Source organism: Syngnathus acus, chromosome 21 (genome assembly GCF_901709675.1).
Source record: "Syngnathus acus chromosome 21, fSynAcu1.2, whole genome shotgun sequence".
Taxonomy (NCBI): domain Eukaryota; kingdom Metazoa; phylum Chordata; class Actinopteri; order Syngnathiformes; family Syngnathidae; genus Syngnathus; species Syngnathus acus.
Genome location: NC_051105.1, coordinates 3,554,863 through 3,574,697, shown reverse-complemented (window position 1 = coordinate 3,574,697; position 19,835 = coordinate 3,554,863). Strand labels below are relative to the sequence as shown.

Here is a 19,835-nt window from a genome sequence, read left to right as displayed (position 1 = left end):
CATTCAAGTGAAACTGTATAATTGGCCACTACACTTGTTGATCTCACGTGGGACAATGGTTAGGAATCACTTTCTTGTACAACAGTGCCATCTGTTGAAAATGACGGGTCACTGCTCAACTTTCCCCTTAATGCAAAAATGGTGGCAAAAAAGCCTGAAAGCATCATTTGATTCCATTTGTCTTAAGTGTGTGACAGCCCTAAGAGGCTGTTGTTGTGCAGCCGACTTCTTTATTATTTAACGCGACCATTAAATGTCGTTTAGCGGCGTCCAAAGTGATGTAGCGGCGTCTCTTTGTGTTCATGATGTTGTCGTTGCCTCTAATTGACGCTCGCGCCTCCAGCCTCCCCCCTTAACGAAACATGTTTCAGTGAACGCGGCTCCTCGTCTGCACCACTTCTGCCGCTTCCTCCCGCCCGCCTCTTTGAAGCCTGCGGGATGATGATGATGACACCCGGCGTAATCGCGGCACGATGCGACACGCTAGCGAGAAACCCTTTCGGAACGCACGTGGCAGGTTTGGCGGCTGCCTTCTCTGTCGCCGCCGCCGCCGCCGCGCATCCCCCTTTGACAAGTGCAAAGGCTCAGGGGAGAGGGGGGAGTTTGAGGGGGTGGATGTCAGCGAGGTGTGGTTTTGATTGACAGCCCCGTTGACAGAAGAGCACGGCTCGTGTGTTGATGGGATCTTGGCTCAGGTGCAGTTCAAGACCACGAGACTGAATGCGGAGCGTGCAGATGACGTTTCCCGGCTGTAATGGAAATTTAACACCGTGGGCTTTTACATGTGATCTGACAATGATGTCTTGGTGAAGCAGCATGTGGCTCATTAGCTGAGTCTGACATGAAGCAGCCATTTGAAAATTACAATGGTCAAAATAATGCTGCACGGTACCCACATACCGATTTTTTCACATCTTGACCACATTTTAAAATGTGAGATACGTAAATGGATCATCTTTGCGTTTTCACGTCCATGATTCTGGAGGGCATTGCTGAAGAATATTTGGTACGGCAATTAATCAGTGAAAATGATAAAAGCGGCTGCTTATTCATATTTAACGAATGCAATATGAATCAGAATGCCGTGTTTGGACTAGCGGGGGCACGTAGAACTTATTGTAAAGAAAATTCTTGACTTGACCTGTTCTTTAGAGACCGTCTCAACAGCTCGACTGCGTCAAGAGGTGTTAATCAACAATCAATCCCCCACAAGCGACGGAATTCTTAACCATCAATTGGATGCGTGACCCTGCCCCTCTCCCCCATAAATTGGCTCCATACCATTTCCCAGTCATCTTTGAAAAGTCAGCCCCTGAAGCCAGTTTCCCTAGCAACATGAAATTTGGTAAGCATGAAGAGACCCACAAAAAATCTCAGAAGTCATGCCTGAAAGAGACACACAGGAAGTTTGCCATTTTGGTTTGAAGTGGCCATTACAGAGTTATTTTTGGCTGTTTCTCAGTGGTCCTTGAAAAACGCTCCAGTTTGGGACATTTTGTCTGATTGCTACCAAATTTGAACTACGTCGAGGAGACATATAGATGACGCTATGTGGGCAGAAGATGACAGCAAAGTTTGATGACTTGCCACCAAATTCTTAATAAATCCTCTCCACAAGGTCACATCTTGTTAAACGTCTTGTGTGTGATGAAGAGATTCACAGGCAGCCACTATGGGCAGAATTGTAAAGAAGCAGTAACTTCAGATACTTGAATTCAGCCCTCTGTCCCAACTTTGGCAAATCCATTTTTTTAGGATTTTTTCCAACGAGTAGCCTTTTTGGTGGCCTCATCATGGCCGAAACCTCACACGTTTTAACAAGCGCGCGTATCCTGGTAAAAATGCATGTATTTTAGGGGTCAACATTTTTTGATCATTTCATTTTGTTTTTTCAAAGCACAATATATAGAGCTCTATTTTCCTTATAAAAAAAAAATACAGCTTTTTGTGGATTTTTTTGGGGGGGTGCTGGAACAGATTAATAGCATTTCAATTCATTTCACTGGGGAAAGGTGATTTGAGTACGGGTGTTTTGCGTTCCAACTGTGATCATGGAATGGAACTTGTTGGAATGACATAAGGGGAATTTAATGATGGGAATGTTGACTTGTACACGTGTATTCATTGAGGAGATTTACCTTTCAGTTATGGCTCATAACAAAACTATTTGGACACCAGCCATTTTCATGATTGCTGCAATGTTTTTAAGAACCTTCCAGACTATCTCTCATATACTTTTAATAATACACACAAAATAGAAAAAACTTATTTAATACATTCCATTCCTCATTGTTAACTACGACTAGGAGAAGTACTTGCAGGCTAACTAACGAGCAGTTGAAATTAACCAGCTAAAATGTCTCAACTAATAAAAGAACTCATGCCGTGGTCATTATTGTGACCTCTTTGACCCACAGCAATTAGGTCGTCTGATTGTACTTGAGATATGTGAGACGTGCTGAAAAACGACTTCTGAGAAAGGTGTTACTCAGAGGAGTAACTCACTCAGCGAGTTCGAGTCACATTCCCCCTTTTCTTGCTCAGCAACAATTTTGGAGCGCTGATTCACTTGCAAGTATCTAGAACATGCTGTGCCCATCTTTCAGCTGTGAGATTGTCGTATCGACCGCGCTGTCGGTGCTATGCTGGTACTGCCCTCCCCGTTCTGCGTTTACGCAACAGCCAACATGCAGTGCTATTTTAAACTTCATTCAAAAGCAGATGACCCCCTCCCCAAGGCACCTAACTGCACACACACAGTGAAAAACATGTTTTTATCCAGTGGACAACAGATCGTATTTCTAACATGTAGCTACTTTGTGCTTTTGCTAATTATGGACTCTTTTTAGGAAAGTGTTCGGTTGTTTACCAGAAGCTACTTTAGTGACAGAGTGGTAGTTTTTAGTTTTTCCTTGCCCTCTTGGGAGCTTAAGATCAGGGGATGCTTTGAGAATAATTGTCAATTTGTTTTGCATATGTGAAGCCCTTTGAGACTGCTTGTGATTTAGGGCTATATAAATAAACTTGACTTGACTTGACTTGACTTGACTTGACTTGACTTGACTTGGTGAAGTAAGAACCAGCACCAGCAAAGCCATCAGGAGCACTGACTAACTTGTACAAGCTAAAAGCTTAATATTTGTCCTAATCTGCCCAAGGCCTTTGGAATCACTAGCGCTAGCCAATGTAACTTTATCTATATTCGCAATGAGACTGTTACTTTACCAGTTAGATTTCAATTTGTCCTCATAGAGCCATTAAGCAGGCCCTTATTGACATCCAATTTTTTTCCTGTCCTCTGATTGGTTGGCAAGAGCAACAGCCGTTACATCTTATTTTGACTTCCAAAACACCTGTAGCGATCTGCGCTCATTAAGACGTGATAATCAGCATCACTGGGTGAGTATGATGTATTTTGTCATGTTATTCAATAAATATTGATTGTGAACCGCTTCAGATACTGTTTGCTGTAGAGTTGCATGCTGTTATATTGCGTTTTTGTAACGTATTGACGGTTTCTGTAATGCCGATGCCATGGTGTTGCTATAAAGAGGTGGATTAAGTCAGATAAGTCCCCACTGAAGGTCCAGGTGCCAAATGTACAGCTCTGCAATGCACACGTAGTGATAATTGAGCATCATTTAAACCAGATCACCCATTTGTGATCCAAGTCAGTAAAGGCCTGATTACGAAATAACGCGGAAAGATTACCCGAACTGATTATCCTAGTGTGGACTGTCTTCAAGGTTATTTTTTTACTGCCGGATCAGATCTGAAAACAGTTGGGGCCCAATGATTGTTAATGTTACACCTGTTCAAGATTTCTGATTTCGAAAATCCGTGCGGTCAAGCCACAGACGTGAAAACAATCAACAGCCAATTGGGAAGCGACCTGCAAAGATGTTGAAATCAGCGGTATTATTGTAAAAAGAATATCGTTCACAAGATTTTACATACAATGTCAGAACTTTGTTTTTTTGGTGTAAGAGGCTGCCTCAACATAATAACCTTAAAAATAATGCCTCTAGCAAAGTGGACTGTACCACCTTATGATGAATATATTTATTAATATATATATATATCAAAGAAAACTGTCCTTTTAAAAATAATTATTCCAACTCAGATTTATTATACAATGCTGATACTTTGTTTCACTTTCACAGATGCAAAAGCCCAGACTGCTGTAATTGCTATTGACAACACCAACAACAAGAAAAATCTGCTGTTTTGGCTGTTGTTGATACGACAACATCATTTTAAAGTCCGAAAATGCTTATCCAGCAAATTAAGGCTGGGAAAGCAATACGGGCATGCATCCAGTCTGTATTTTTTTTAATTGTTGATCAAAAAACAAAATATCATGGTGGACAATTAATATTATTTAAAAGATTGCTGTTGATCGCCATTCAAAACAGTTTACGATGGAAATTTGCCATATATTGCTGGAATTTGGTTCAAATAATTATTTGTTTGAGTTGTTTTTAAAATATTAAAACTGTGTGAATGCTACATTAATTTTATTATTTGTTTTAGAAATATTAAAACTGTGTGAGTCCTCAATATGAACACTTGGGCTACGTTTCTCAAGCCAAAAGTGTGCATTTACTGCACCGCTAACATATTTGTAATCTATGTCAAATATGGTTTTATATGATGTAAAAAGTTGCCAAGAGCTATTCAGCAGATGGTTTTGGATGAGAGCAAAGACATTGCCAACTATTGGCCTGGCATGAATGTGGACAGTATGGCAACAAAGACAGTTTTTACAGGTTCATGTGAGCAGGGACATTTTTGACGCTATTGTCATTATGCAAAGAAAATAAATCCCTTAGAAAGAATTATCAAGGTTGTCGCTATGTAAACGTATAATTACTCATAGTACACTGGTGCACAAATACTATTATCAATGCAGCCAAGGTATGTGGCTCATTTATCACTCAAAATAGGATATGATGTTCATGCCAAATAGCTGACAGTTTTGCCAATATTTATTGGCAGTGTTGTGGAAGTGAAGTCGTACACGTGAACGTGTGAAGCAGGAGAATCTTTTTCCCCATTTGGGCCCGTCTCAAGTGCTCTTGAGGATTGTGAGTGGGCGGACAAACCATAGGTTGCCCACCCTTACTGGGCCCAGTCAACCCCCAAGTGATATCACAACTTTCAGCTTTTATTGTGCAATTGAAAGAGCCACTATTCATCTCGTAAAACGGAGTGGTTGTTTCGTGTTGCTTAAAACCGCCCTAATTTCTACAGATGTATAGATTAAATGAAGTCAAATGGCTGAGATTAGAGCACAGACTTCCTCCAAGACTGGCAATAATTACAGGGATCCAAACTGGGACAATTTACTGATACAGCAGACTGTGTCGCGTCGTTATCTCTCAGGGTGAAATTACACCGGCATCAAAAATTCGACCAATTTATCCATTACGGCGCAATTAATGCATCACAATGTTGATGTCAAAGTGTCAAGTTTGCTTTCCAGATGCCAAACTCCTTTAGGAATACTCACTTTGTTACGTTTCAATATTCATTCACTCATAAAATTCGAAATATTGAAGCCGATAGTTCTAATATTTGCCAAGTATTGATATCCCTCGGAACTTTTCAGATTCATCATGTCTGAAGTAACAGAGTTCGTATAGTTATAATAGACTGTAGTTGTCCTCCTATGCCGTTAGATTAGATTAAAAGATGCAACAACTGACATTCTCACATTCTTAAACTCTGCAACTGAAGTCGCACCAATGGTTACCGTACTATCTTAAAAAATGCTGGGGTTAAAAACAACTTCATTTGGGTTAAAAATTGGACAAACCCAGGAAGTTGGGTTAGTTCCTGGGTCGGTCAAATTGTTAACCCAGTAGTTTTTAACCCAGTAGTTTTATTTCTAAAGAAAAAAAAAGTTCCTCTCACATTTTTAGTTTTATTTCTAAAGGAAAAAAAAGTGCGTGGGAATAAGGTGGATAGGAAGCGTTTTAATGACTGCAAATTACACCATAAGCTCTTTGGGAAATGATTACAGCACATGAATCAGCATCTTCTTTTAGGAACTTTTATTGTTCATAGTTATTGTTTGAGCGATACTAAAAGACGCTTCTACGCGCCTGCGTAAAACGTGCTTTGGATATACGAGTGAGGGTCGTGGCATCTGATTGGCCGCAGAGAATTGGTGGCTCATAAATATTCATGTATCGCTCGTCACATTTCTCACGCACGCTGTGTCATGTTTGGAGAATGTGGGCTGAATTGATGCAAGAAATGACAAATATAGTTGGAAGATTTCAAGGTAAGAAAACTTTGGAACACAATCAAGCGACGTGAGCGGGTGTAGTGTTTCCTTTTTTGGAGATCACGTCCTTTTCTCCGGCTTGCTGTCACTTCGGAGCCCCTCCCTGCTTCGTTACATGTGAACCCAAGCCCTGTTGCGGTTCAAGTTGTAGAACTGGACAAACAGGTCGAGCTTACGCGTCTCTATTTAAAGCAGCTGGAACGTTCCTATTTAAGGCAGGGACAGAAAGTTAGACGCCAAACAACAACCAGGCGGGAAACCAAGCAACCTTCCCCGGCCAACAGCCTGTCATCATCGGATTCAAAACCCGGAAATTAACCGCCACACCAACTCTTGACAGAAGCGAAAACTCAGCGAAAATGATGACCCAGCTCCCCGAGACACCCGCCCAGAAAAACTCTCTTTTCAACGCCATGAACCGCTTCCTCGGAGCAGTCAACAACATGGACCGGACGGTCATGGTGCCCAGCCTGCTGCGGGACGTGCCGCTGTGTGACGACGCTGAGCTATACGGCCACAAGTCGGACGTGGACATGTACAGCTACTACCAGCTGCTCAAGTCCATCCGGCAGGACATCGAGTGGGGCTTGAGGGTCTCCCCGGTTGTCAAGGAGACGCCGCCGCGGCTGTCCCGCATCAACTCCATCGCCTCCACGGGCTCGTCGTCATCCTTCGGCTCGTCACTGTCCTCGGCTTCGTCAGAAGATGACGAATATGAGGAGGAGGAGGAGGATGAGGATCTGCAGAAGCAGTTCCAGTTCCACCTTGCTGGGCTCCAAGGCGTCCTGGGCAAGCTCACCACGCAGGCCAACTCCCTCACTAAGCGCTACAAGCAGTCGATTGGACTCTAAAAGCAGGGGCCATTTCAAGACCTTTGAGGGCCACTAAAGTTACGATGGAACAAATGTTTGTTCCATTATATCATGAGCATTTGTGGGTTAAATGTTTTGTGGGGCTTTCCTCTGAGGGTTTTAAAGTTGCAACACCTGAAGGACCATCCGTATTGTTAAATTTGAACTTGGAAGCTGGCTGAAGTGAAGTAACCCACGAGAAGGGACGATGGAAAAGATGACGGCCTTACAAGTGCATCGGGTGGGGGCCTACTGGATTTATAGGATGTGTTAGTATGACTCAATGCCTTAACAATTCTTTTTGCACTCCTGGGCATTGAGTTTTTACTTTTGATTTGCAGGTGAAACATATTTAAAACTTGTATTTAATGTGTAATTTATTACCTCAATGCATGTGCGCATGTGAATGTTTCAGATGATTGTGCGTATATGAGCATGCAACTTCCCTGCTGTGATGTCTTAAAACTAAGGAAGGAGGCATGTGCTTTAAAAACTGCCTGTGATTTCCACATTTCAAACTTTGGTCAATGTACTGGAATTAATTGATCGTTCTGCTTTGAGAACAATGACGAATTCCATGAGATCACTATGTTTCAAAACTCTGACAAAATATGTGCCTAAAAAGATGTATTCTTTGCACTGTTTTCTACTGATATTTCAAATGTAAAAATAAAGTTTTGTATTGTATGACCTAATTCAGTTTGTGTTGCATTCTGACTGTTCATCTCTTGCAAGGATCAGGCAGCACAAAAGATGCAGCAGATTCAATAAAAGCATTAGCAATGGGTTAGCTTAGCATAAAGTATACAGAAAACTGGACATACTTGCATTCAGCTAACAGCACAAAGTATTCAGAGGTTTGGATGTTCGTACAAGTATTTGGCTAATTTAGCTTAGCACAGTATGTTTTCGTTTGGAGATGAGCATGTGTGACCCTTATTTTAGTTCAGTATGAAAGTAGGAAGCAGAAGGGATGTTCCTACTTGGCTAATTTAGCCTTGGCACAAAGAGGACCAACATAACATTGCTGTCATGAATGATGTCACATGACCACAGCCTACTTTATAGGATTCAGTCACAGTGTGTAGTATGCTTTTAATTTTCTTTTTTTGAAAATATTTAATGCGGTCACCATTTGCATTGTTGCTCGTCAAACTTATGGTTCTTAAGGTTTTGTCGATTTAGCATTTACAAAGGTTGACTTCTTTTTACGCTTGCATCTGCAACGCAACTTTGAACGCGTTTTCATCTTTTATTGACTTAATGACTGTTTCATTGTTTTTACACTTTGCAGTGATTCAATCATTTTGAATTACAGTGATCCCTCGCTACTTCGCGTTTCGTTTATTGCGGCTTCACTACATCGCGGATTTTTTTTCCAAATTAAAAAAAGCATTTAAAGGTCAAAATAAAACTTCTAAATTGAGGAAACGTGTCTAACCCAGGGGTGGGCAAACTTTTTGACTGGCGGGCCGAATCTGGTTCTAAATTTCGACCGGGGGGCCGAACCAGGAGCAGATGGATGGAGTGTTTGTGTGAAGTCATAGAAATGACATGTAAAGGTCATTGCATAAAAGGTTTGTACTTTAAGTAGGTAGTAAAGCATGGATATTCCCAAAAAACTTTTTGAAAACAAGTCTGTTGGGATGTCAGATTCCAGTTAAGCACGCGACTGAACAAAATAAAAACATGATTTTGTTTTTGGGAGCGCTGCGTCGGTTACATCCCAACCGCTTTGAATTATTTATCACTTGAAACGACAGCCATTCAGCGACGTCTTATCCACGTTGTTAGCCACTTTGTCGTTCCATTTCTGTCGTCTTTCTACAGTAGTGGCAGAGTATGTTTTTATCGCGCTCATTGTTCACACGGCGACAGCTTGAAACTACTCTGGATCATTACCTCACTCATTTTCATGTCGTAATTATGCCCATGAAAAGCCTGCCCGACCGGACGAGTGCATTCCGAAACGACTGCACAATATGGAGTGTTAACCGTCATTTCCCACCTCACACGGCAAAAACTCCAAGCACCTGAACTGTCACCTTTTGATCGATCCATTTTGTTGTGATCATTTCCAAAAGAGTATAGTTACATTTCCTCTGTTAACATTTACTTTTTTGATCAAATATACTTGTCAGACCAGTTTAAATGCAACAATACCGTCTTAAGTGTTTTTGTTAACTCATTCACTGCCATTGACGGCTATAGATGTCAAAGATCCATTTTAACTGGGCTGGCAGTGAATGGAAAATGCTATTTTATGATATTAAAGTGTCATACTTTTCACTTGCTACAACTCCTGGCAAAAATTCTGGAATCACCAGTCTCAGAGGATATTCATTCAGGTGTTTAAATTTGTAGGAAAACAAGCAGATCGCAGATGTGACACAAAACCATAGTTTAAAATGACAACTTTTTGGCTTTAAAGGTACAGTGTGTAAAATACACTTGCCATCTAATGGTGAATTAATAGAATGCTAAATTGGAAGCGTGTGCATTTTCGAAGAGAGCCCATACTTGGTAAGCCTACCACCTATTTCTTTGGCAGAAGTGTAAGCAAAATCTCACCATAAACAAATTAGGATTCCCTCAAGTAAAAAATAATAAGCTATTTAAAAAATGTATCACGAGTTACTCGATCGAGTACTTGCTGCGTTTTTTTTTCCCGCAGACATTTTATTCATTATTTGGAGGACTACATATTTATTTTTTACTTTGAGCCATAATACTGCAATTTTACTTGAGTACGCAGCTCTAATCGTTCCCCTGGTGTGTGTCCGCGTTTTACCTCGTTCCTCATCAGTTTAATCAGGCCTGTTAGCCTTCTTGTCTCCTGTCCAATCGACTCCCTGCCATCCCTTGTGTTCTCCCAACCTGTGTCTTTGTTGTGTGCCATTAGTCTTGTTGTACCTAGTTAATTGGGTTCTTTCAATCTGTGTCAGATCCTTTTGTTCATCTTGTGAGTTCCGTTGTGTGGCTCACCATTGTCTTACGCTAATCTCTAGAAGCTTCTTATCTGAGGCAGCTTTTTTAGATACTTTGTTTGAAGTGGTGGATGTTTTTTTAACAAGGCTTGTCATCCGCTTAACTTTGACTGTAAATTGGAGCGACCAATGTCTTATATTGTACAATTTCTAATTTGAGCCTAAATTTGTAAAGAGTGTAAACGTAGCTAAGCAATCGCATCAACTATTAACTCGACAGATGTGTTTGGAGAAGCGTGATGATAACTAGAACAGGAAATTGAATTGACCGCACTCTACACCCTTAGAATTGTTGGGTCAGAAATGAACCAGTCCACTACTTGGATCAATTTGACTCAACTCTGGATTGTTTAAAAATAAAATTAAAAAAAATAAAAAAAACTTCATTTTAGGTTCATCAGATGTGAAAAAACAACAACTTTATTTTGGTTTCATCAGATGTGGTACACTTATGCAGCAGTGTTAATAGTCCTAAAAATTTTGAACTCATGAAAGCAACTGACTCACAGCAAATCTCCCTTTCCACTTATTTTATTCCATCCCACTGAGAGATGAACATTTTCATTTGCAAAGGTTGAAAAACATTCATTCATGTCAGAGCTTACATCATTCAAGGTTGCAAATGTTCACCAAATAACCGCCAGACGTTTGCCTGTGCTTTTATTGTTAACAAGTTCAGAATTTCCTTGTGAAAAGGAAAGTCCCCCAAACTGTTGGCGAATGTTTGTATTTTAATGACTGTTAGGAATGTTAAATGATACTTTAAAAAACTGCAGTTCATACCATTTTAGGATGGTAAGAGTTATGATGAAACATTATTTTCATTATTTCCTTTGGAAAGAAATCGTATGCAATTGCATTTATTATTTTTGTCTATTTATTTCGACACGGTCCACACATCGATGGCGTTTCTGTTTCACCAGACTTGAACGAAGAAAAAGGTGCAGCCGAGCCTGCAACACACCCTTTGTGTTCGAGTGCAACACAAATAACAAACATGCATGCAAACACTCTTGAAAACAACAGTATGTGTTATTCCTCCCACCCAAATTGGACAAATAGCCCTTAGCCTTATTTCAGCAGGCACACCCTGTGTGTGACATTTCTTTCTCTTCTTTGATTCTCAATGTTTTCCACTCACAGATTCCACCGTTTTGGACAAAGGTCACATGCATCGCTACATTTGACTGTAAATGAGCTGGCTTGTTTTTGAATCCTCGGCATCTGGAGAACGAATCGGGGGAATGCCAGAGAATGTTCGCAGCCACCAACTTCTAACTACCTGGCAATTAAAAAGCATCATGTCATTCTTATTGAAAGTCCAACTTCTATTTATAGACTGATTCGACTTGTTTCTGCACTCAATGCAATCGAGCGCAAACACGTGTTGCGTAACAGACATTTAAATCATAGAAGGTCAACATAAATCTGTTTGCATTTCTCCTAGTTTTGTCCTTTGCGCGTGCCGTAGATCAGGAAATGAAGTGCGATGCACAGCTGCAAACCCAAACAAATCGAAGCTGATTGTTTTTTGTCAATAAACGCAAGCGAGGAGAAATGAACAGTCCGGATATAAAATCCGCCATTAACGACTCCCGCTGTGTATTTTTTAACACGCATTCAGAGGATTATCGATGCGTAAGTAGCGCATGTCGCTTGAGTTGATGACAATTAGCTCCTTAGCCAGATGACACCACATAGGCTTCGCTAACTATGACAACGCTAACAACAGCAGAATCATTGATATGGGGGTTGTTTGGATTAGTTGAGAAAGACAGTATTAATGCGCGGTACGGCTACGCAAGTCACCATGGTGTTGCAAAAAACCAATTAACCTAAACTCACAATGACATTCATTGCCGTCGGATATTAACATCTTATTTATTGCGTGTTACCTGCTCAGCATTCTCTTGGAAAGCACGTTTTCGTACTTCTGACGTGAGCTTCAGACATGCTTGCTGGAAGCAGCTTATTTGTTTTGGAAAGAGTTAATAACTCCTTATCTGCTCCAAAAGATAAGGTGAACTCGGTAGTAGGGAGGAGGGCGACGTTAGTGCACGTTGACCCTTTATTTCTAACAAGTGCTTATAGCTTCTTCTTTTTTTAAAGTGCAGAGATTCACTAATGCACGGTTACACTAATTTACCAGCCATCTTCCTCAGAGAGTTTAAACAAATCGAGCCTCATGTTTATTCATGTCAGGTGAACGAACTGGTAAACCTGGTTGCTACCGCAAATGCATTTTCATTAATGACTGACGGATGCAATCAGAGACAATTGTTTCCCTATTTAATGATTTTTTTTTTATTGCATTTATTCATCACATTAAGCGTGGGTGTTGCTTTACTCAACAGTAATCCACCCATTTTAGGCGTTTTTAAAAAAAAAATATATATATATATACCAGTAAATAATATTCCGTCAAAGGTAGCATGGTGGACTCTAATGTTTAGCACTCCTGCCTCACATTTCCTGGTTGCAGCTTTTGAGTCTCGTCTGCGGCCTTGCTGTGTGAAGTTTTGCATGCTCTCGCCGCACTTGTGTGTTTTTTTTTTTTGCACAAGACTAAGGCTTCCTCTCATCTTACGTATTAGGTTCAGTCAACAATCGCGATTGTCTGTTTATGTAAATGTGAAGAACTGTTTTTGTATATCTCTGGTGCCAGGTCACAGTAATTGTATTGTTTTGTCACAAATCTATCGCCTCAATTATGCGGTCAGTCATCACATCTGAGTGTTAGTACAAATTATTGATCAGTGTAATCTGTATTAAAGATTCGTGGACCACATAGTGTGCTCTTTTACAACATGCACTTTAATTAATCTAAGCGACAAATTACATTTATTTAAGTTGCTGCTGCTGTTTTGGGTAGCAACAATTAAAACGAGCTCAGCAATGAACTGTTTTCTGTGTGTTAATGTTAGCGACTGTGAACTGAGGTAATTACAGTTACAACCCATTTGGGGGTGTCTATTTGACAGTCATTTATTTGTCCTTAAGTGGATAACGACGGCCAATTAGGATGTGGCATCTATTAGAGCGGACTACGGTCGTTTTGGGCCAATGGCTGGCTTATTTCCTCCTTTGCCAGCCATGGCGTTATTAGATTGATTCGAAGAGTCGCTGCTGTGTGGAGAAACCCAAAGCACACAACGTGGCGCAGGTAACCATGTAGATATTCTCACTTTTAAAATGCAAGATTACCACTGGCGCCTTTCATTTCCGGCCAGGCAAACACGTTTTTCATTCTCGTCATTCCTGCTCTTGCATGTGAAACATGCTTGTCTATCTGTGTTGGTAGTTATCAGATCAGTTTCGGGCTGTAAAGGAAGCCACTTAAGCATGCAAAGTTTACACTTGGTGTTTGTTATACACATTTTTGTCTGCATGGAAGGAGTCGTTTTATTGTGCATTCTCTAGTTGGCATGCATAACCACCTTCCTTAATTGGTCAGCTCAATTGCAGATTGAAAGCATGTCGCTGCCCTCTTCAGTTTTACGACTTGTTGAAATTAGGTCACGTAAGCATGTAAATGTGGCTGAAACATGTTCTGCGAGAACGCCAGGATATTTGTTGTGACTGCTCTCGTTGTTATGGACAAACAATAGCAGTTGATCACATCAGTTTCTGGCAGATAGTATCACAACCTTCCTGGGGGTGTTAGGGCATGTAAACATACGATCGGAAAATTTTTGTTTAGTCTTTGTTGTAAATGTGCGTGAACCCAGTGATTCATTTTATTGTGCATTTTCTAGTTGTTATGCATAAACATCCGCCCTCATTGGTCCAGCTGACTTGCAGGCTGGTAGCATGTCTCGGCGTTTTTGAGTTTTTTGACTATGGCATTTATTTTACTGTGCATCCTCTGGGTTGTAAGTCATTGTAAGATAAAAAGAACCGATTTAATGTAGTTATCCTTGTCCTGCCAGGGTGCACAGCTTGCTCTGCTCACATTAATTTCCAGAATGCACTTTCTTTGTACCCGTGCAGAGGACCTTGTTTTTTGATGCACTGAATTACTGAGTCTTGAGTGAAGTAGCACACTTGGAGCGTTATTTCCGAACATATGACGGAACAGTGATATTGGGAGCGACAAGCTCTAATGTTCATGGCCTCGCACATTTAAGCTTGCAAGCTGTGATGCGAAACCGTTTATTTCGAGCCTTGTATGGTCTAAAGGAGTCGGAATACCCAGCAATTGTCACTTCCCTAGTTTGTTGTTCAGTCTGCTACCTGGTGGCAACTATATGGAACAAGCATGGTGAGTGAAAACCTACGCATCAAATCAAGTTGCCGTTTGGCGCCATAAAAATCATAAATATTCCGCTAAAAGAGGACAAGTGAGACACAATGGGAGAGCAGTGGCATGATAAAATCATCTTCGAGATATGCTATATCGTCGTCTTATTGCCCAACTCGTCTTTGTCGTAGACATGTTGATACAAATGGAAGGAAATTCACTTTTGTGTGCATTTTCTAGTCATGGACAAACTTTCTTAATTGGGAAGGTCATTTGCAACCCGGTTACATGTGACAGTGCTGAGTTTTATCTTGAAATAGGTCACATAAGCATGTAAATGTGGCACAAATAAGCTTGGCTCGAACCCAATGACATTTGCATCTCGCATCTTCTACTTGTTATGAGCGAGCAACCTTATTGATTCTGTCTCTTTGAGCGTGCATTCTTTAGTTGTTATGCACAATGTTCTTAAATGATGAGATTGGCTTCAACGGGAAGTGTCACACCTCTCAAGTTTCAGAACGATGACATCATAAGAATAAGGTCACGGATACAGTTTTGTATTTAGCTTTTACTGTAAACATTCAGTTTGCTTCAAATCAGTTTTGCTGCATGTTCTTAAGTTATTATTACGGACAAACAACCTTCTTATTTGCAACCTCTGGGGTTACGATCACTTAGAGCGCAAGCTTGCACACTTTATTTATAGTAAGAGCCTCATAATAACTAATTGCTTCTCATTTCCAGGCGGTGATATTAACAGTGAAAAGAGCCACGGGAACGTTCTCATTGGTGGGATGGTGAATATTACTTTAAATTACCTCTCAATGATTCCTCTTGGTGACCTTTATTTAGTTTTCTAGTTACAGCAGAACTCTTCATAGCTAAGCATGGTTAAAAGCATGTTCATCAAAATAAAGAATTCCCTTTTTTATAGCATGGATTTAATAGCCATAATATTAGGTACACTTGCTAATGTAATAGAAGACGGTTCTGTTTCACGTAACATCTTTACAAAATAATAACACTCGGTTTGTGAGGGATTATTTAAACCATATGTTTATCGTTGTGGAACTATTTATTTCTCTCCTGGGAAGTTATTTTGTAGAAGATGCTTATTGGCTGTATATTCCTTTTTATTGAAGAATTTTTTTGTGGTAACAATAATTGGATCGTAAAAAAACAACAACACTATTTTCCATTCATTTGAACTGGACAAATGCGGATTTTCACTATTTGTGGATATACAGAGAGCCCTCTGTATGTGTAAAAATGATATACATCCAAAACCCATCAAAAACAAATAGTATTTGTTAATTTTGTCATGCAAAACAGCCAAAACTCATCAAAAACAAATTTCCTGTTTTTTTTTTTCCTTTTCCATTACTGTGAATTTATTTTTTTGTAGATGCGGGTTCAGAAGATGAATGAATAAATGAATGAATCCTTTTCATTGGACAGTGACATCATTTGCTTTTCATTGGATATTTCCTTCGTCCTTTCATGTATTGTCTAATTTTTACCCATGTGAAGCAAATGTTGTTTTCTTTGCGATTCCTACAATGTCAACAGAACCTTACCTATGACGCAGGAAATTTGTCATACAGCTCCTCATATTGTCCTGGCGTACCTAATATTGCGCCGAGGGAGTGTCTCAGCTTAACAAACATTCTTTCAACATGTTGCCATGGTGCTGTCATTTAGTTTACCCCCCCCCCCCTCTCTTTCTCCACAGCATGTTCATGCTCTTTGTGATCTGGCTGCTTCGCCGCTACCACTCCTTGGCGCAGGTGAAGTGGCCTGTCTTCTTATTTACGTTTGTGTTTGGCGTCGTCGCCACAGCAGATGTGCTCAATTAGTCCTGACAAATCCTTGGGCGTGATTGAGCCCAGTTAAATGAGATTAATCACTCGCGTGGGGTTAATTGACTGGTGGTTGTTCCGCGATAACGACCTGTAGCCACCCCCCTCCTCCCCATCCCCGTACCAGCCGCTCTCTCCTCAATGCAATGTTTTACATTTGCCTTGCGTGCTTGTATATTGAATTTTATTGATTGTACGTGCGCATATAATGCTGCTATTCCAGCCCCACCATTTTTTTTTTTAGCATTATTTAACCTTTCCAATGCCAGGCAGTTAGAAAGAAGAACCGATCGAGTGCCAGCCTATTTAGGGCAATGTGATTGATCTTTCAAGGCTCACAGAATATTGTGTTTTATGACTATTTAAAGACAGAAACAACCCGAAAAGATTAGACGGTCTTCTTTCATTGAGTGTTAATTTTCTCAGCCATTTGAAATTTAGTCTTTTTTAGTCCAATCAATTAGTTTCAATCGCGCTTGTTGGTTTTTATCACATTTAGTCATCCTGTTTTAATTAGTCAAGCTTTAGTCGAGCATTTTATTCTTTCTTTTAGTGCAAGAAACATTTAATTGTATTTGTCTAGTTTTAGTCAACAAAACTGTCAACATTTTAGTCTAGTTTTAGTCAGGACAATCATTTTTTGTCAACAGATAATATTTAACATCTTCATGTTTATATGCCATATTTTATGTATGAAAATCTAAGTTTAAGTTGTTTTGAATTGTATGGAGTATTATTTTGGTTTATTTTTTTAAAATAAATGTTTTAAATTTATTTCAGTTTTTAGTTTGTGGCTACCCATTTTCATTGTATTACTGATAAATACTTGCAGAAATTACTCGCAGATGCTTAATTTTTTATGTGTGCCGTTGATAACCTTGCATGATGTCACTTAAGTGCACTGCCACCTTTGTTGGAGCTGGGTACTGCACATCCACGATTGAAATGACAACAAACAGGAGGCCTCTATGGAAGGGGAGGTGTTTTTTGTTTCAAAGATTATACATAAGACAAAGCTTATTTCTCTGACAATATGATCAGTTTGATCTGCCCTAAGCGTTCGGTTGCCACGTATTTGTGTGCAGCGTTTCAAGCAGGTTCGTCAGGTTGAGCCGCTCTCCAAAGTCATCCTGGTAATCGGAGGTAAAATGACAGCTTAACACGGCGCTCAGGATGGATCCTCTTACCTCCGGACTAGGTCGCCCCCGCCGCCGCCTCCTCCTCTTCCTCCCCCACCTCCATCTCCTTCCAAAGGTTATCCGTCAGTCAATAGTCTTTAGTGCTCTCTGGCCCTGCTGCGCTTGTTTCCTCCCCCCATCTCCATCCGGCAGCCTTGGCGAAGGTCGCCGTTAGACGCGTATTGATGAAATATCGTGTTTATTTGCGTGCCTGACTCTCCACTGGGCGCCCGCCCGCCCGCCACCCGTGCGTGCGTGCGTGCAAAGCCTGCTTAAAGCCGTCCATTATTGAAATCACGCAAGCAAATGATTTCAGTGTGCGGCGGAGGGGAAATGAGGAGTCTCTCCTCCGACGTGGCTCGCAATGACCGAATATCCTGTTTTGCTTTTGTCTGCCATCATTTCCCGCATCGCCCTTTTGTCCATTGCCAAATTCTCGGGGACAGAAGCCCCTTTCTACCTCTGCCAATTTGGTGCAGCTATTCCGAGCGCCAGATAACTCATGCGGGTCTCCGAGCATTGTGTTGTAATTAGCTCCACTCTGATTGGTCTTTGGAAAGCGGTGTTGACGGTGCTTCTCACGACCGACGTACACATGAGACTCATTTTGTCGTTTGTTTTGTCACAGAAGATGATTCTCAGCCTGACTGTCGCCGCCTTTTTTGACAGCCTAGCATATGTCATGGTCAGTTTCTCTTTGCTTTTCATAATAAACACAGCATTCACACACACACACACACACACACGCACAATTATTCTTGATTGCTCTATGCGGATTTTAATGTTGTTGTTTTTTTGACTTTTTATAGGGCGAATCCCACCCTGAGGGATCTCTCTGTGACTTCCAGGCCTGGTGGCTAACATATTTTGGTAAGATAAAGCTCCAGGAAGCTGGTAGACTTCCATTTTGTTCTTTTTCCCCACAGAACAGAAATGGAGAAGTTTCAGAGTCAGACTGTTGACATTGTAAAAAAAAAACTGAACTAATTGTACCCCGTGTATTTTTTCCGTGTGTTTTAAGTGGCCGATATAAGACCGTACGAAGCGAAATGACTAGCCCATAAACCTAAGCGCTAGTGATTTAATTTCCGTCACTAATTTAAAGGCGTTTGATAAGAAGTCGGAACAGCACTCCATTGTGCGACCACGGCGATCGGTAAGGGCTGTTTGATCTTTGACTGCTTATGCTAATGCTAATAGGATAGGACGTCTCCACATGATCACTTTCTCGATTGATAATATAATATTTTTTAACAATACATCGTATTCATTTTCACCGAGAACAATGATGCAAATGCAAGCACATGTATTTTAGTTCGTATTTCCCTACTGCAATTTCCTGACACATGGCTCTGATTCTATTACACTTCCAAGACTTTCTAAATAACACGCGATTCTCAAATTCTCGACCCCAAAGTCCGACCAATAGAACCCAAGTGAATGGCCCCGTTAAATGTTAACAGAACCCATTCGTGGTCAAGTGGTATCTGATGTTACCATTATCTGCATTCAGTTTCTAGGTCTTCAAGGGTCTTAGTTAATTTAGATCTTAATATCACCACTATCAAGTTTCACGACTCCGTCGACACTATACAAATGCAATATCGCAGCACGCAACGATGCCACGTTGAGATTGCCGTGGGTCAAAGATTCATATTTATCTCATGACAAAGACGAGAAAAAAATTCTCACCCTGAGTCGACATAATGATTATTGTAACCCATTTTTCTCTGACCAACCACAGTGGACAGAAAAATGCTGACGGCAGCGAGTACCCTGTGAGCGTGAATCTGGAATCTGATTTGGTAAAGACCAGGTCCTATTACTAAGCAGTTATATACTGTGTAGTTTTAAATAAGACCGGCTGCACCATTGGTGCTGAAGGCCTGAGGCAGATGATGTGCTGGTGTGAATCTGATTGAACAAACAATCTGACATACACAAACTTGTACTGAAAGCATTGCAGTCAAAAGAAATGCTATGAAATGTATTCTGTAATTCATCATTTTTCATGGGACAAGGTTGTAATGGAGGACAATACTGCTGATAGTGTTGAGGCCAGCAGAAGGTCTTACTGTCCTTGACGGCATGACATTGCTAACACAACATAACAGGCATAATCAAAAAAGAAAGAATTTTACATCTTACAGGAGTTCCTAGAAATTTGGTACAATCACGTAGAGATCCTCTTTCTGTTTGTGAGTGGATATTATTTGGTCTATTCTACTGTAATACTCAATAAACAAAAGTAGTTGGACATCTGGTAATTAGTCTTACTTGACCTGAGAAAAATTAACATCAGGTTTTTGTTGTGCACTGACGACAGCTTTCCATCTTTGGGGAAAACTTGGCGTGTGTGTCTAGGAATTTCTGCAACGTCAATGCTTACGCCACAGTCATGTTGGAACAGAAAAGGGCCTTCCCC

At 40.7% G+C, this 19,835-nt stretch overlaps 2 protein-coding genes across 5 annotated transcripts in view; both read left to right on the top strand.

Annotated features, from left to right (window-relative positions):
* Window positions 1-6,194: 6,194 nt before the first annotated feature.
* Window positions 6,195-19,835, top strand: part of si:dkey-100n23.5 (cyclic AMP receptor-like protein A) — a 77,874-nt gene continuing 64,233 nt past the window's right edge. Inside the window, exons 1-5 of one of the 4 annotated variants that reach the window (XM_037280947.1) lie at window positions 6,195-6,289; window positions 15,118-15,170; window positions 16,106-16,160; window positions 18,039-18,095; window positions 18,220-18,280. In XM_037280947.1, the coding sequence (XP_037136842.1) occupies window positions 16,107-16,160; window positions 18,039-18,095; window positions 18,220-18,280 (172 nt within the window). In that variant the 5' untranslated portion in view covers window positions 6,195-6,289; window positions 15,118-15,170; window position 16,106. Of the gene's footprint in view, window positions 6,290-11,578; window positions 11,769-15,117; window positions 15,171-16,105; window positions 16,161-17,266; window positions 17,487-18,038; window positions 18,096-18,219; window positions 18,281-19,835 lie in introns of those variants that run through there. The other 3 variants (XM_037280945.1, XM_037280944.1, XM_037280946.1) reach the window with 3 other exon arrangements.
* On the top strand, window positions 6,377-7,840 carry mid1ip1a (MID1 interacting protein 1a). Its single transcript, XM_037280948.1, has one exon. It carries the CDS (start codon window positions 6,652-6,654, stop codon window positions 7,141-7,143), a length of 492 nt encoding a protein of 163 aa, XP_037136843.1. The 5' UTR covers window positions 6,377-6,651; the 3' UTR covers window positions 7,144-7,840.